This window comes from Neopsephotus bourkii, unplaced genomic scaffold (genome assembly GCF_033783945.1).
Source record: "Neopsephotus bourkii isolate Nb327-2 ecotype Australia unplaced genomic scaffold, CSIRO-AGI_Nbou_v1 NB_1632, whole genome shotgun sequence".
Lineage (NCBI taxonomy): Eukaryota > Metazoa > Chordata > Aves > Psittaciformes > Psittacidae > Neopsephotus > Neopsephotus bourkii.
The window spans coordinates 227,550-245,502 of record NW_026902107.1 but is presented as its reverse complement, the minus strand read 5'-3'; the positions used below and the strand labels follow the sequence as shown (position 1 = coordinate 245,502).

General features: G+C 45.1%; 2 protein-coding genes across 7 annotated transcripts; one reads left to right on the top strand and one right to left on the bottom strand.

The window, feature by feature from the left end:
• SRSF10 (serine and arginine rich splicing factor 10) lies at positions 1–10,255 on the top strand. 6 transcript variants are annotated; one of them, XM_061373600.1, is made up of 7 exons: positions 4–180; positions 2,068–2,174; positions 3,900–4,001; positions 5,209–5,371; positions 5,664–5,717; positions 5,889–5,990; positions 9,006–10,255. In XM_061373600.1, exons 1-7 carry the CDS (start codon positions 116–118, stop codon positions 9,022–9,024), a joined length of 612 nt encoding a protein of 203 aa, XP_061229584.1. In that variant the 5' UTR covers positions 4–115; the 3' UTR covers positions 9,025–10,255. The 6 variants fall into 6 exon arrangements, with proteins under 6 accessions (XP_061229586.1, XP_061229582.1, XP_061229584.1 ...); XM_061373602.1 differs by lacking the exon at positions 5,889–5,990 and having other exon boundaries at positions 1–180; positions 5,667–5,717; XM_061373598.1 differs by having other exon boundaries at positions 2–180; positions 5,667–5,717; positions 5,889–10,255.
• A 946-nt stretch (positions 10,256–11,201) lies between these two features.
• On the bottom strand, positions 11,202–14,600 carry PNRC2 (proline rich nuclear receptor coactivator 2). Its single transcript, XM_061373610.1, has 3 exons — positions 14,453–14,600; positions 13,445–13,649; positions 11,202–12,776 (listed from the first exon to the last, which is right to left on the bottom strand). The coding sequence occupies exon 3, from the start codon at positions 12,756–12,758 to the stop codon at positions 12,336–12,338; it is 423 nt and encodes a 140-aa protein (XP_061229594.1). The 5' UTR covers positions 12,759–12,776; positions 13,445–13,649; positions 14,453–14,600; the 3' UTR covers positions 11,202–12,335.
• Between the last annotated feature and the right edge of the window lie 3,353 nt (positions 14,601–17,953).

Here is a 17,953-nt window from a genome sequence, read left to right as displayed (position 1 = left end):
GCGCGCGGGCGGCGGTGGCGGTGCGCGCAGCTCGCAGGGTCGCCTCAGCGCTCGGCTCCGCAGCGCCTGGGCCCCGCCGCGCGCTCGCTGTGCCCCCCCAGCGCTCCCCGCAGCCATGTCCCGCTACCTGCGGCCCCCCAACACCTCGCTCTTCGTGCGGAACGTGGCCGATGACACCCGGTGAGTGCGGGCGGCGCCAGCGAGGCGCGGGGGCTGCGCAGGCTTTGGCGGGCTCGCTAGGCCGCGCGGGCGGCCGCCGCCGGAGGGGCGCAAGGAGGGGGAGGCCCCGGTCCGCCGCCGATGCACTGCCTCTCTCCCGCCTCGCCTTCCGCGCCACTCGCCATTGTCCTACCCGCGATGCTGCTCCCGCTGACCCTTCCCCACGAGGGTCGGTTCCAAAACAGCGTCCGGAGAGAACAAAGCTGGGCCGGAGGGAAGCGCGGCTTCGGCGGCCGCTGGAGCTGGAAACGAGGCGGTTGGGACGGGACGGGAGGGGAGAACACGGCGCCTTTGCCCAGGGTGTCCCGGGCTTCACGGCGCAGCCGGTCCCGTTAGTGCGGGGCTCGCTGCCAGTGCAGGCGGAGCGTTACTGCGTTAATTGTTCTGTACGGCGCTCAGGAGCGGGGGGGACTTAACTGCATTATAGGAAGAGTCCATGCGGAGTAAATATATGCAGCAGCTTAGTGCAATAACTTTTCATAGGGAATTAAATCAAAAGTGCTTTGTATAGGTTCTTATTGCTTATTTCTAGTAAACTGCTGATTCCTTTATTTCTCCTTGGTAGTTTATCGTGTCCCTTTTGTGTCTGTTGTCAGCTATGAAGCGTTTATAGAGCGCATTAATATCAAATGCACGGGTGAGCTGGAGCACTCTCAGGTTGATAATCGCTGTAGAACTTGTCTGGGAGTCCCTATGTGGTCGAGCAGTGTAAAACACAAATGGGAGTTTCTAAGCTTTCTGCCTGTGCAGCTCGCACGGAAGGTGCCCAGCAAATAACGGTAGCGTGGGTACGATAGAATGGGATGAATCGAGAGCATTATTGTGATAAAAAGTGTTAACAGCTTCGGGTTTTTCGTGTGTGTGATTTTTGTTTCCTCTTTCCAGTATTTATTTCACTGTAAGAGCAGTTAAGGAAGACTTGCTTCCAGGGTTTTTAAAATTAAAAGCTTGTAATAGAAGGTCCTATTAGGGCTTTACCCATAAGCTTGTGCTTAGATGGTACATGCTTGGAGGTGGTTTCATTGTGAGATCTCGGTGTTGTAGTTCCCTTCTGCCGTTATTGACTGTATGTGCTGTGGATTCTTTCCCAGATGATGAGAAGGAGAAATTATGGTAGTCACTCTTTCATACCACATATATATCATATCAGTCTTTCTCATACAGGTTATTGTCATCAAATGACATAAAAATCCATCTAAAGAGGCTGATGTGGTTTAGAAACCTCTCTGAGGAGATGGAACTTGTTCCCAGAGTAGTTGCAGATCTCAGCAGTTTTGTGCTCGGTTATTTGGAAAAACTATCCTAAGGGCATGAGTAGTTGCTCACTCAAGTTTTGTTCTATTTGATGTGGTTTTAAGTATTGATTATCCTATGGAAATGAGTTTGTGTGACTGGTTTATTCTCCTACTGTTTATGTGGATCTTGCAGTTGGTGTTTGCATGTTCCAAAATCATTCTCAAGAGTTACATGACGTACTTGAATAACAATAATTTTTGGGTCCTGCTTTTCATTTTCTGCCATCCTTTCCTAGTCCATCCTGCATTTAATCAAATACTGTGTCTCTTAGTTTATGCTTCAGTTAGTTGTACTGAAGTGGTTTCAAAATGCAGAGGTGTATCCTCAGCATCCCAAGTGGCTCAGAAAAGCCTGGTGTGTAACTGAGCTGCTCAAATGCTTTCCTTCCAGAATGGTTTGCTACATTCTTTTCTATCAGCTGCTTCCAAAAAGATGGTCGTCATTTGAGTGTAGATTGAAATAAAATAAAATGCCTATTTTTTTAATTTGATGGATGTTTTTTAACACCTTAAATAAGGGGGGAAAAACCGTAAAGTATTTGTGATGTTCTAGGTCTGAAGACCTGCGCCGTGAATTTGGTCGTTATGGGCCTATAGTTGATGTGTACGTTCCACTTGACTTCTACACCCGTCGTCCCAGAGGATTTGCTTATGTTCAATATCCTTTCTTCAGATGGCTGAGTAGTGAGGGGTGTTGGAGTTTGAAATTCAAGTTTGTGTAAGAGGTAACAAATGAAAAAGCAGTTTACTTTTGTGTTGTATCTAATAAGTGTCTTACTTATGTTGTGGTGTTTTGTTATTTTTGAAGCTTAACTTCTCTCAGTTGCTCTTTGCCTTTTTACAAAGCTTAAGTCCAGTAACATAAAAGCTTGCTTATGTCACTGAAATTAATACTATATGATTTAAATGAAAATTTATCACTGACTCAAAATTGTTTAGCACATTTTTATTATCACTGGTATTAAGTAAACTTGTGCTTAGCAACTGTGGCTGGTACTCAATGTTAATTTAACAAACGGGAACTGGAATCACTTGATCAAAATCGGATTGTATAAAAAATGAGGTAAACTTCTTTCTTTAATATTGTCCCCTAATTTACTGTCCTCTGTTGTTGCCTCAGAATGTAAAGCTGTACAGTAATGGCGACCCCAAAGAGAAAGCATGAAAGAACCGTTAGAGTAGAGTTCAACAATTAAGGCAAGTAGACAAGCCAAAGACCTCTTAAGGATCAGGCTTGAAGAGAAGGGAGAGTTTGGGAAAAGAAAAAGTAAAGAAAAGCTGGAAGAAGGACAAGCCATAATGGGAGACAAAGCTTCGCTTTATCCACAAAAGGGGGAAAAGGTTGTTTTTCAAAGTAAAAGATAAAGCCTTCTGTCATTTTTGGCCAAGCATCTCATGACAAGTCCTTCTGACAAGCACTTAAAGAGTTAAAGGTCAAGATGAAGTTGAATGGTGGCCAAGATTAAAGGAGTCATACCTGATGTATCCTACAGAGTAACAGTTGTTCTTCTGTTTGTCACGTAAGCAGTAATTTGATGAATAATTCTGGTTTAGTCCATTGACAAAACCTGTAATATTTCTCTTGTGAGTGCTGCTGTAACTGTGGTCTTGAATGAAAGTGCATTCCTCCTGGTTTATCAAGATACATGCCAACAGCATGAGCGTTCATGTTCTGCTTAGATGCTGCTGATGGTGAACTGAGTTGCTACGAGGAGAAAGGCAATTTGTTCTTTTCAGGTCACATAGCTAGAAGAAGGTGTGTTAGTTACTGTAGTGGTCAGACTCAATGGATTAAAATGGGTAATGTCTGTTGCTGACTGTCTGACCTAACCAACAGCGCAGGGTTTCATGTGTCCCAGACTGCAGGAGGTCTGCGTATGTGTCCGTGGTGCTGCATAATTCAAGCTGAAGTTAGCTGGGGAAGAAAAGGGAAAGCTTTATCCCAGTTCTAAAACTAATAGGCATGTGTTAATCACTACTGTTGGTTGCCTAATGTAATTTAAGAACTAGGGTTTAATTTTATTAAAGTCAGTGTAGTGGAGAGAACTAAATGACCATTAACAGTGTGTTTTGAAAAGGATGCCAGGGTTTTTTTTCCTTGCATAAGTACAAGTGGGAGAAGAAAAACATTAGAGTATCGCATAGCAACTGCTTGCTGGTGGATAAGTTCATGGTCATATTATAAGACTAAGTTTTTTAAAGGAGTTCTCAGATAGCTGGTGGTTAATAAATAAAAGTAATTCCTCGTGTGTACTCTAGTATGACCAAAAGAACTTTAAAACAAACAAACAAAACCCTCTGTAAAATTAGAAAATTTTGTATTTCATTTTAAATACCAAATCTGTAAACTGCTCAAATTCCCAAGTACCTTAACACTCGCCACATTTGAAGATGTCCGTGATGCAGAAGATGCTCTCCATAATTTGGATCGAAAGTGGATTTGTGGTCGGCAAATAGAAATCCAGTTTGCACAAGGGGATCGGAAGAGTAAGTGCCTTGCATGTATTTCAGCATTTTAGCCTTAAAGTTTAGTGCCAGGCACCATTACATGTGTTACTAATTGTTGTGGTATGTTCTTGTTTGTGTATGAATAGGATGTGGATGTTTTGCATTTTATCCAGTAACTATTCATGACTCATTTTAATTAAAACCAGATAATTAAATACAGCGGTCACTGAACACAATCTGTGAGCTGCTAATCCTGAAGCGCTTTTTGTGGAGCTCTGTGTGCTCCTTCAGGGAACTCTGACTGCTGGGAACTGTCAAAATTAGCAGCAGCCCAGTTTGAGGGTGTCGTGATGCTTATATTGTGTTGAAGCATGTTAGTGATGCTGTGTTGACACTTCCCAGTGCAGTCTGATTTCCAGGGCTGAGGCAATAGCTTTGTTTCATTTGGCCTCAGGATAAACGTAAATGTCAAGGTATCTCAAGTCAATGTGGAACAGAATTTGTATTTTCTGAAAAGTTTATTCTAAAGAGAGATTGACTTTTAAATTTGTTATTCATATGCATATTCTTAATATAGAGATAGATACAGATAGGATGTAAAAAAACCCCCATGCTGTTGGTAAACTGAACATATACCTGTTGGTCTAAACTAGGACTGTAATACTTAGTGCAGCCTGGTAATAAAAGCATCTTAAAGGTCTTCCAGTTCAAGCTGTCAAAGAACATCCCAACTGTCCAGATTTCCCTCAAGTGCACACAATTAATCTGTATTGAAATCAATGGGGTTTACACACTCTGAAGGATGAGTCTCTCTCCTATACATAAACATTGGGATTTCTCATCAGGTTTTGAACAAAAGTTAACATATTTACCTTAGCATTGTAAACTGAAGTACTCAAAAAAAGTAAAAATTGTAGCCACTGAGTACAGATAGTCTTCACTGTAAGAAGTGCTCACTATCTAGAGCATGATGTGTGTAAAACACTTTGAGCATGGTCTGGTTTGAATGAGAATTTCAGTAATGGAGCATTAGTCCTTTCTTACTGGTTTTGGGGGTTTGGTTTGGTTGGGGTTTTCCCCCCCTTAGATCTGTAATGCCCGCACAGCTGCATTGATTTTTGTCTGGTGGTTATAAGCAGCTAAAGGCAAGTGCCATACAGCAGTCTAAATCCCCAATATATGGATTACTAATGTCACTAAAGGGAACTTTTGAACTTAAACCACTAAATGTTGATATTTTTTACAGCACCAAATCAAATGAAAGCCAAGGAAGGGAGAAACCTGTACAGCTCTTCTCGTTACGATGACTATGACAGATACAGGCGATCTAGAAGTCGGAGTTATGAAAGGAGGCGGTCTAGGAGTCGTTCTTTTGATTACAGCTATAGAAGATCCTATAGTCCCAGAAAGTAAGTGTAGTGTGTGTTCAGCTTCAGCTGCAAAGCAGTCTGCTGGGAGAGAGACACCACGTTGCCTAGTTAATTGTTAAAATCTTGAATAATCATTTTCTGTTGTGGGAGTAACTTGTGGGAGTTGCATGTTTTGCATGCTACATAAATCAGAAATACTGAATGAAATGATTCTGTGCTTCAGTGAAGAATAAGTAAAAGCAAATGCACAGCTTGAGATAGAATTTATTAAGCATTTGTACATATACATAGGTATTTGTCAGCATTTACTTTTTCTGATGTACCTTTTTAGCAGTAGACCTACTGGAAGACCTCGTCGTAGCAGAAGCCATTCGGACAATGATAGGTAAATTACCTTTTACGTCCTTTAAATTGAAAACTAGATCACTGTATTCCTTTAACTATAGGGTTAAAAAAAAAGTTTCTCCTGCAAAATGGTAAACAATTTTTAATGTACTAGATGTCTAAGAATAGTGTTTTTACATTCAAATCTCCTCTCTCCCCTTTATTCTGATAGGTTCAAACACCGCAATCGATCTTTTTCAAGATCTAAGTCCAATTCAAGATCACGATCCAAGTCACAGCCCAAGAAAGAAATGAAGGCTAAATCACGGTCTAGGTCTGCATCTCACACCAAATCTAGAGGCACTTCTAAAACAGATTCTAAAACACACTATAAGTCCAGCTCAAGATATGAAAAGGAATCGAGAAAAAAAGAACCCGCTAGATCCAAATCACAGTCAAGATCACATTCTAGATCTAGGTCAAAATCCAGATCAAGGTCATGGACTAGTCCCAAGTCCAGTGGCCACTAACAGCGTATCCATGTTGGGTTTAGGCATGTAAGATTCATTTACACACAGTTCAGTTTACTTAAATTATCAGGAATATGATGTTGCAACAGTGCTAAAAAGTATTTTCTTTGTCAGTTTTCCCTGTAGCCGAAAATGGTTAAAATTAAGACAATGTTGAGAAGCCACTGAGAGAGAGAGAAAGAGAGAGGGAGAGAGAGTGTCCACTTGGTTAAATGTCACGGGCAGCTACTGATTTGGTTGTGGTGTCTCTATGTATATTTTTGTAAAGACTTGCATTTTTAATGCTTAGATATTGGTGATGACTTGATTGATCGTAACTTGCAACATTGTCCTATTAAAAATGTCATACCCATAGAGAAATTTGGTACCAGTTTGTGCTGAACAGTTAAACTAACTGTTTAACTTGTTCTTTAATGCTAAACCTTGTGATAACATGGAAAACTGGACAGCTGTAGCACAACACTGACCGCTGTGACACGCAGACTGGCAGGTTCTTGTTTCCATTGCTCAGAGGCAGGTTTCTGTGTTCTCCATGCCCACTGGCTTGAGCGGGTCAGTGAATGGAGCGGTTTGAGATTCCTCCTTAACCCTGCTGTCTGGGGAGATGGTACTAACATTGTGTGGACTATGTGGGGAGAGAGTGGGTCTTGGAAGCTCATTCAGAGTTTGTGCAGTGCTGTGACTTGTCAGGATAGAGGCATCGCTGCTTTGGCCTGGCAGCTAGTACGAAATGTGTTGCGGGGGGGGAACCACCTTGCGTTGGAAAATTCAATTCAGATTTCAGCAAACAGCAGAGCAACTAAATATTAGGTTGTGTGTACATTTTATGCAGTTTTTGTATCCTAAATTTTAGTGAGCAGTTAACCATTAAATTGCTTAGTTTTCCTGCTGTTAGATACCAGTAGATTGTTTCGAGTTGTGTGTGTACAGTATATAAGAACTAAACTTTTCTGCCAATGACTCCTGTGGTTAGTTGGTGTATTAGGTATAATCCATAGCCATCTCTGCCTGAGTAGCACAGGCTGGCTTGTACGCATCAAAAAGTACTTGGTCAAGCGAGTCTGGGTCACTTCTTCCTCAGAACAGTTAGTGGTTTGATTCCAAGATTTCCTTAAGAACAAATGTTTGCAGTTGGATATGAACAAGAGCTGCATCTCTAGCTATTTAGTTTATCACTAATACAGTATATTTAGTAAATTGAATGTGAAAAATAACAAAACCCGTGTGTAATCTTACCAGTATTTCTCTAGAAGGCAACATACTTTGGTATGAAAATGGCTTTTGGCATTGGTTTTTCTATTCACCTTCAAAAGCCAGCACCAGACACCCAGTGTTCCCTGCTGTCCTACCTAGTAGCATATGAAGATGTTGGTTTCAACAAGTTCCTTTGTAGAGAAATGTTGTAGGTTTGGGTTTAATGTGCTCAGCGGGGCCTTTCCAGAAATGCAGACAGCTTTGACATACGGCAGCGGAACGTGCGTAGGGGCTGATGCTAGAATCTTTGTACATTTGATAGTATTTCTAACTCTTCCTTTACTGTTTGCAGTTAATGTTCATGTTCTGCTATGCAATCATTTATATGCACGTTCCTTTAATTTTGTAGACTTTCCTGGATGTATAGTTTAAAAACAGCAAAAAGTCTATTTAAAACTGTAGCAGTAGTGTGCAGCTCTAGCAGAGGAAAGTTGTGGGATTAAACTTTGTATTTCCTTTCTTATAGAGGCTTCTAAAAAGGTATTTTTATATGTTCTTTTTAACAGATATTGTGTACTACCTTTAAAACATCAATGTTTTGATCAAAATAACTAAAGACCCAGCTTATTTCCTGCTTGCTGTAAATCTAGCAAACATGCTGTAATAAAAAACATGAAGGAAATACTGATCCACTGGAATTATTGTAGCTTTAGAATTTGACTCCAGAGCATGGTGAGGAGCAGAGCTGTGCATCCCTTATGGAGTAAATTCCTTACTATGGTATTTCAGTAAAGTCAGGAATTTATCATTTAGTGTCTGAACAAAGATGGCTTCACTTTTTTTGGAGGGGTACTAGCCAGACTAAGAAAGCAGATGTTCTAGTCTAATGTACTGAACTTTCTTTTCCATTGACTTTCATTATTGCTGGCTGGACTGCCCTGTGGTTACAATGCAGATACTGTTAGCCAGGTGATGAGCTACCAGCAGTTAGGAGTCATACAGAACCAAATCTCTTACTGATTTCTATTTGCTGTATTAAAACTGGCGCCACTCTAGAAGGTGGTAAAGCTTTGTTGAGGATGCTTAGAACTTGGGCTGCCTCCTAGCATTTGTGCAACTGGTGGTTCTTAGGCCACTGAGGGAAAACAGCTCTAAAAAGCACTTAATTGCATTGATAAATCCACTCTTGGGCTTCTGAAGTTGAGCTGTGATTATTGTGTAGCTTTCTGCTTGTAACAGCAGAACAGCCTGCCCGTTCTCAGTGCTCTAATATTGTCTTCAAGACTAAAATCCCACATAGAAGTGGTGCAGCTGGCTGTGGTGGGCAAGCATGGGTCTGCTTCTGTCAGCACCCTGCAAGGGATTGCTGTAATGAACACTCCAGGAGGTAGAGCTGGGCCAGTGGGGCGGAGGGAGGAGAGCATCGGTGTCCAGGCTGAGCTGCTGATTCCAGACTGCAGAGTAACACTAACTGTACCGTGACTGTTTTGTCAGCATGTCCTTATGTTGTGTGCCTCAACAGTGATGTATAGCACAGTTTAAATTATTTTTGTTTTGCAAATCCAGTTCATTGCAAGTATATTGCAGTATCTGCCAGTTCTGATGGTTCTTTCTTTCTCTCCCAGAGGTAGGACTAAACTTTGACTTGACTTGTGTATATGAACAAGCCAGAAAAGCCGAACACAAACCCACGATGTTTCAAGAGTGCATGAATAAAGATGTTGTCCTAGTTCTTGCTCCCATGGAAAAATTGTGAAGAAGCTGTTCTGTGGGCCTTTCAGTTGGGGACGAGTTAGCAGGATGTGGCCAAAGGGCAGGGAATGTTCACGCATTGGCACCAGTCCAGCCACAGCCCCGCTAGATAACACCTCCTCCCTTGGCACAGGGGTCTAGTCCTGCTCTAAGGAAGCAGTAGCCTGTCTCGTGCAAACTACCTGCAGGTTATGCACAGCTGGAATGCAAGAACATAACGCAGGCTACAAAAGATGGTGTGTAGGCATCTTTCTTTTGGAGTCTCAAGAACGGTGGGGATTCTGGGCATGGGGTTTTTTCCTGTGGTAAACTATAGATTTCTTTTTTCTTTTCTTTTTTTTAATTTTATTTTTGTCATTCCTGCAAAAAAAAACAACTGTAGAATTGAAGTAGTCTGTAAAACTTCTGCTGACAGCCATGGCTGTGCTCAAAGCGTCTGCAGCGTGTCGATTTACTTCGGCAGTAATAGAAGGCTCGTTTGGAACTCCTTTTTCACCTAAAGTCCATGTGCCCAAGTGGTTAATTACAAATCCTACATGTAGTGGTTGAGTAGCTGGGTGTTTATAAACTAGGGACTGCGATAGAGCAGTCTCTGACAGCTCAATGTTATCCTTCCTGTGTCTTTTGAAGATGTTCAATGTACAGTACAACGGCTTTACTCAAAGTGGAAACTCGATTTAAATGTTGGTTTGAGCTCTTGGAAAGAGCGCCTGCTTCTTTTTTCTCTTGCTGTTTTGTCTGGGGTAACAGCTTGGAGAATGTTCAGAGAAGGGCAGTTGGGTCGATGCCTTACAGCACCGCCACTGGGGTTCTGGCAGGGATGTAACATTCTGAAGTACAAAGGGATGAATTCACACATTTTTAGGACTTAATCACCCATTAATAACTGCTGGTTTTCTCCATTTATCTTGTAACTTGCTTAAAGAGTCTGTAGTCCATTGCTATAGTATGTGTCTAAAGATGCTCTTACTGGCAAGAGTAGGAAGGGGAGACTGTGTACCCTGTAGTGTGTTTGATCAAAAGATGCTGATGTTTTTATTCCTACACATCCTTTCTTGAGTTTTGTGTTCCATCTGTGCAAACAACCCTCTGAACTGGGAATAAAATGTACACGTTTTGACTATACCTTGAGAGCAGCTTCTGACTTAATTAACACAGCAAGGGCTGTTGGGGATGGACCACCTAGGGATGCTGCCCCAGCCCTGGGTCCTTCTCTGGGCTTCCATGCCTGGCCTTCCTGAGCAGAGCTGATGGCCCCAGCAGGCTCCATGTGGGCTTGGGGTAAGGTCAGTGTTCATTATCAAACGCAGTGCTCACCCAGCACTGTGATGTCCAAAGGAGAGGACTGTGGTGAGGAAATCTCTTCCCATTTCCAGCACATTTTGTGTGTGTGAGTACCTGCCAGGGGCCTCAGGCTGCTGCTCCTCACCAAAGATAATCCTCCAGTATGACAGCTAAAGATACAAAAGGGGGCACTGAAATATGTTAATCTGCATTTTGAGGTGTCAAAGCTCTACAGAGCTGCTTGAGCTACCAAACCTGTGTGCTCCTGCTTTTCCAGTAGTCTTGAAATAAGTAAGAGTCTTTTAGGGGGTGAAAATATTACTTTATTTCAGTTTACTTCCAATTTATACATACACAATTGGTAACTCACAATTTTGAGGTCGAGCATACATGATTGTAACTGGGACACAGCTCATCTGCTGGTGGAGGTCACAGAGTTTAACACAAGTTTACAACTGCCAATTCCCTCTTACTTGGAGCGGTAGATTAGTAAAGGCTGTTCTGAGTGAACAGAGAAATCACATTTCATGATCCACAATTCTCCCTGCCATGTTAAAGCACTTTATTAACGACTATGACCCACCTTTGGGTTCTGCTGCTGCAGTGGGAATGGTTATTACAGGCAGCACCAGATACGGGTGACAAGCAGCAGTGTGGTTTAAAAAGGGAAAACTTGCAATCCCACAGGATGTGTTTTGCATCCCTTAACACACACATGCTACAGAACACCAGGATCCTCAACTGCAGCAGCTTTTAAGGGGTTCAGGTTTTGGGTTTTATTTAAAAAAAAAATCTAAATAAGCCTTTTTTGCACTGATTTACTTTAAAAAGGAGCTCATGCATTTTCACTGCATGTCAAGTGCGAGGGCACAGCCACAAAGGTTTTGGATTTTTCTTTTTTTTTTTCCCTTTTTTTTTTCTTTTTTAAACAAAATATCTTTTACCTCAGGCCACGTACACCCTGTGGCCATCTTACATTCAGCAGTTTTGTACTAAAAATATTCTGTGCAGGAAAGCCCAGCAGGAATTTACATATGCTACAAAGTTTTACATGTATTTACATGGCTCTGTCTTCCCTATGGCACATGTCAATGCTGCCAGGAGCTGCTGCAACTGCTATGTTACAGGGTCACACATTTAAGACCGGTCTAAGTAACTACTCCACCGTTCTCAGATGTAAAACTGATCCAACAGGTGTTTGGGAACCCCTCGGTGCAGTGGGAACACAACAGGGTTTAGGTTTCAGGCAGTCACGCGGCACTGCAGGGTCATTTGCTGGGGTTCCAGTGCAGATTCCTCTTCTGCTCAGTGGGGGAAGCAATTCCTTGTTGATGTGTTCTGCTTGGCTCTTCACCAACACGCACCAGAGCCCCCTCGGTTTTAGTCACAGGCTTGAAACACTTCTTTGCTAATTCCAGAAGGCCAAACAAGGCTCACCAGTGCAAACAAGAGCCCGGTCTGTGTTTGCCCCGGTGCCTTGGCAGAGGCTTTATTTCCCTAGCAAGTTCTATGCAAGTTTGAAAAGCAGCAAATTACCTGACTAAAGCTTTCAGTGCAATTTTTTTTTCCACTTAATGCTGCAATTAAGTTAGGCAAAAGCTGGTTTTCTGTCATACCAAAAAGTAGTCACAATGCCAACTGGGGGAGACAGTCCCATTTACTCTCACAATAAATACAAGAAATGGTGACTGTGCAGATTTGATTAGATTGACTATAGAGAAAATTCCTATTTCACAGTGAACACAGCACACAACTTGAGGTAAAACATGAGGGGAATGTAAACTTCAACCCCTTTTGTCCAAGTGGCTAACTGTATGCAGCAGGAACATTTGGTTCTGCACATCTAAAATGAGGACTAACAATTCTCAACTTTTAAATCCTGTCAATTTAAATAACTTTACAAATGTGAAACTTACATCTCAAGCCTGGACCTTAAGTAATGTTTTAAGCTGAAATGTCATCATTTCTTTATCTGAAGGTTTAAAAGAAACAGGTACCCAGTGGCTGGGTGGCTTGGGAAGGACACTGGGCGAGGGCGGCTCGCTGAATTTTGCTCCGGCGTAGTTCTGGTTGGGTTGAGGTGTGAAGAACAGGTTGTGATTCGACAAATTCGGGCTCCACTTCTGATTCTTGGGGAAATGAACATTGTTCTTTCCCCCTTTCTGCATGGCCTGCCATGCACCAGCCGAGGAGTTGCATCCATGCCCTCTTTCTTTCTTCATATAGGTCTTCATCTGCGAATTCTGGTCTTTATTCTTCTGCCTGTTTTTAAGTTGTTGATGGCTCTTGGTGGGATTTCTAGATTGGGGAACTGGAATGTTGAATCTTTCTCCACCACCCATCTTCAACTTAAATGTCACCTGTACGACAGAGGAGAAAGTCACTGGAGTATGCATGATATTTTTAAGTATGTTGGAGAATGTTTAGATTCTAAGCCAAGACTTCTATGGATCGGAAGCAGTGGGGGTTTTTCTCCATTAACGGATACCTAAGAACACAGCTGCCACACCTGGGAGAACTGGATTACAATGCCATGTCACCTTCCAAGTGGGAGAGTTCTGACTCTGCAGTGGCTTTACACTCCTGGTGCAGAGGGCTGGCCAGCCTGTCACACACCAGACCATCCACCCCTGTCCCCCCACCAGCAACCAGAGCTTTGTCTGCCTGGCTGGCAAAGTGCCACTCCTGCAGGCAGTCCAACTCCTGAACATTCCACCTCTGTTCTCAGGTAAAGGAGTTAACTGGCAGAATGTGGAAGATGCACTGCTTGCAAAATACAGTGCCAAATTCAAGGTGTTGGTGTTAAATCCCCAAGATCTTTACACCCAAAGGTCTGGGCAGAGTTCACACTGATAAAGCCACTCCCAGTCTTTCCAGTTACACAGAATTACTGATATAAAACAAAGTGAACTGAAAACCACCTCAGATGGAGAGCAGCTTTGCAACGGATCTTAGACAGCTAGATATTGTCACAGGGTACATGGCACCTCTTGACTCTCCTACAGCACCGTTCCTCTCCCCCATTTACCTTTCAGTTGTCTTCCCTGATTCCCCACTCTCCAAGCCTTGCCCCCTTTCTTGCTTCCAAGCCTGAAAGCGGAGGTGCTGCCTTTTGCTGGACTCCTTCCTTTGGCTCGGGACAGAAGTGTTCATGGGCTGATCCGCTGTATTCAGCCAGGGAGCCGAGCCCAACATCGGATTCTCGGCACAGGCACTCCAAGGGAGAAGTCCCACTGCATAAACGAGAATGAAGTTTGAGGTCAGGTTAAGGAAGACTCTTTCGCTTTCGAATCCGATGGGGAAACAAAAAAGCTGAAATAATTCAGAGAATCCATAGGCAGCTGTGTCTCTTACTTGTGAAAGATGACAAGGTAATTCAAACTGAAAACACACGGCAGTATTTATCTTACTCTACCTGTATAAACTTCACCATCATACTTAGTGTATCACAAAGAGGAGCATTCTTTTCATGCTCTCCGTACACATCCGAAGGATGTTAACGGACGAGCAAGAACCTCAGCTGTCTGGGGGAGGAAGCAGCCAAACGCAAGGGACAACGCTTTGGGATGAACCCCCGAGGGCATCGCCCCCGAGCACGGCCCACCCCGAGCTCCCGCCGCCTGCCCCCTCCCGCCCCCAGCTGCCTCTGCCCCTTCCTCAGCGCAGTAACTCCTAGCAGCTCGCAGTGATTTCCTGCTCAGCCCAGGGCCCATCCTCGCTTTCTCCTTAGAGAACTCAAGCCACCCCGATGGTTCCGCCTCCTCCAGCCGCTGTCACTTCAGCCACAGCACCCCCGGCTCTCCGAAACCCTTTGCCTTGTTGCGACGCAAGCAAGGCCCGCGGTAACGTCGTTACCCCACCGGGGCGGCCCTTACCGCTCCCATCTGTTCGTCTAAAGATTTCCCCCCTTAGTCTGCCCCTTACGGCCCCCGGGACCCCGTCCTGCCCGGCCCCGCTTCCCCAACAATGGGGCCGCCCAGCGAGCACAACATGGCGGCGACAGCGCCCGGCCCGGCCCGCACTGCTCCTCCCTTACCGACTTCTGTTTGTTTCGTTCGCCCACAAGCACAGACACACTCGCGTTCCTGCAGAAACCGGACCCGCAGCTCCTCCGCCGCCACTCTCCGGCACCCCGCAGCAAAGCTTAGCCCAGACCGCCCTGCTATCACACACTGCTGCCCCTCTCCCTCCTACACAAAATGGCGGCCGCTCCCCTACGCGTATAACACCCTAGCCCTCCTCCCCCGCTTCCTGAGCCGCCTCGCTCAGCCAATAGCAGCGCTCTGCATGCTGCCTCCGCCAATCCCAGCGGGGTCCCGCCGGTTGCTGGGAGGGGCCAGGGCAGACTGGGCGGGCGGGGCCGCCGTTTGAATCTCCTCAGCGGAGGGCGGCCGGGGCGGACAAAGAGTCCCGGTGCCGGTCATGGCCCGAGGGCCCCGGGCAGCGCCCCCGCCGGCCGGCTGCCACCCACCGGGCTCGGGAATTAGCACAACAAAAAAGTAGGGGTAGGGGAAGGCCGCGCCAGCTGCTGCTCGCGGCTTCTCAGGGGTGAAAGAATCAACAACAAATCCGAGCCCCTCCGGTCTGAAAGCGCGTCCCCGGGAGCGGGGAGCCACCGAACAAAGCAGACTCAGCCCCGCGGAGATCCCCCGCATCGGCAGATGGAGCGTGTCGGGCCCGAGCCCCGCACCTGCGCTGATGGCGTTAATTCGTTACCCCAGAGCTGCGCTTACTTCACTTAATGACTGATCAGCACACGGCCCTGATGGCTCTGACCCAGCCCCAGCTCTTCAGGCACCACCAGGGCAAAGGGAAGGGCTCCCGAGAGAAGCTGCATCTTTAAAAGGTTTATTTCACGATGTTGGTATGATTTAATACACACGGTGTGTTGACATAACCAAGTCCAGACCTTTGTTCATATTCTTTATTATGTGTTTGTGCAAAGCACGCTGAGATTAATGTGTTTTCCTCCTTTTGCTCTGTGTTTCTCGGTACAGTGTTATGGCTAAGATCCTTACGGTAGCTTTCCTTTAGACACAAGACAACAGTATCTGCTGTAACCATTTAAGCCTTGAAAATGCACTCGTTCAAACAAAGTAGATTTTTTTGCTTTGGCTCTTTCGGTGTATTTATATCTGCTAAAACGTTATCCTATAGAATGGTTTCGCTTGGAAGGGACCTTAAAGACCAGCTCAGTGTGCAGATGTTCTTACTTCAGGACATGTCACTGAGGCTTCGAAACAGCATTTAACTGGCTGCCAATGTGCTCTCACATCCATGGAGCAGAACAGCCTCATACTTGCAATTCAAACTGAGGATGACACAAGGCCGTGTAGGTTTTCCTGACTTCTCTTTGCTCTTTCACAAAACATCTTGCCTTTCACAGCCGGGTTTAGGCCCAGGCTGACACATTTGGCCAGAGGGGAGCTAAAGATGTCAGTGATAAACCAACCCTGTATCCGTGCAGGCTGTTCCAATGGGACACCAGGGAAACAGCTGAATGCTACGATAAATTGTGTCATTTTGAGTTCAAATCCAGGAACACCGGGGGGGGATGTTTTAAACCAAGGGACAGGCAGTTCAGAATATCCTAACTCCACAATGCCTGCATTGGAAGCAAAGGGAAAGTTACCCATGCTCCTCTGTACTTCAACAGCTAAAGCCTTGGGCAGGTTTCCTCTCCTGGAGGCAAAGGAGATGGATCCTCCCAGAGCTGCAAGTAACCCTGGCATGCACAGCAGCACTCAGGTGGCTGCCATGGCCTGAAGCCACAGCACAGACTTAGTCCCAGTGTTCAGTGTTGACCCCTTCTCATCAAGATCTGAGACCCCTTTCATAGAAGCCACTTCCATCCCTCAAATGTGATTTTTAAGCCCTCTTTCTTTTCAACGGCCTCAACACAAGACTTCTTGACCCAGAGCATATGGCCCTATATCCATCTGAGGTACTGATGGGCGCTGTCCGGGCTGCAGAAGATGCCTCCAAGGAGCAGCTCATCCCAGCCTTCACGCCATGCAGTCCTTCATCTGCTGGAGACGAGGTCCAAGAGGCTGTGCCCCTCAAACACGTGCTTGAACAGGGGAGCACCTCCACCCTGACTGTGCTGGGCACTGGCACATGGCAACACAGCCTCAGTGACCTCAGCTCCACTACACCTTTGCTACGTGTTCCTATAAGCTAGTGTACGTGTTTCTGTTACGCAAGTGCCTGCTCAGGTTGGGTTATTCTGCTTCCTCCAGGTAATCTGCAGCTGACTGCAATAACTGCAGTTTCCTCACATTCTCAGGGAGCCAGTTTCATCACTAGGATCTACACTGCTGAAATCCTCCTCAGTCCCCCACCTTGTGCTGCCACAGTGCCAACAACTCCAGGTTTTCCTGAGCTACTACTGTTTTTCACACTACATCTCCATTCTTTCCTAAAGCAAGTGTTAACACCAACCTGAGGAACTAGCTCCATCTGTGCTGGACCTGCAACAACTAGCAGTTTCCACAGGCACTCCAGTGAAGACAAAGTCCCCAGAGCTTCACTAGCCCCAAAGTGAAATGCTTCCAGCTGTGATTGACACAGCTCTACCCATGCACATCTCCATGCCAGAGCATTTTAGTGGAACTACCCACTGGTGGGTGCTGCAGGAAGTGAGCAGCACCGATGAATTGTTCATTATGTCAACAGTGAACCATTGCCCCAATTTTATTCCACAGGTGACAAGCTTCCCCTGGTACATGACTTTGAGCCATAAAAAGTAAACACCTTGGGGTTACTAAGAGTCCTGTGACACACCTAAAACTAGTCAGATGTTTCCATCTGAGGCAAACATTAACTGGGGTAACAGTCTACCTGGGTTTTTCCATGCGTGGGGAATGCACTGAGTTTGTATTTTGTTACAATTCTGCACAGAAGTATTAAGTGTACAGTAACGTTTGCAATATCCTTTATTCTGTCTGGCAGAGGAATCCATTTTCTCAATCAAATCAAGCTCAGGAAATCCACAGCAGTGACCTACCAAGGGGATAGTTGAATCTCTCCTGAGTCATTAATGATAATACAAAGCATGCAGTCTATGGACTGTAACTGCTTAAAGCTCCTTGCAAGTTTGTTGTTAAATAAAGCAGAGGCAGGACATGAAGATACTTTCTCTATAAGCTGTAGGTGTGTACATGTAAGTAGGTGAGTGCCCAACAGGATCTGAGCTGGATCATCCCCAGAATGAGATTTTGCTCCTCTGCACTGCAGCGGCCAGTCCCACACTCAGGAGTGTCTCTGAGCACGTATCTGCTGTGCATGACCACAGCACGCACCTCTGTGTATGTGTGCACACAGAACACAACAGGCTCAGCCCCAAGAGTAAACACACATGGATGGACACAGAGCTGACTGAGGAACACCTACCAAAGCCCTGAGCCTTATGGCCCAGGGGGGTTTAAAGGGCTTGTGCTGAAGCAGCTTCATAGCAGCTGGTGGCCAAACCTTGTGTCAATAAAACACATCTAGGCATGCCTGCCGAGTCACACCCTGGCCCTTCTGCCTCACAGCT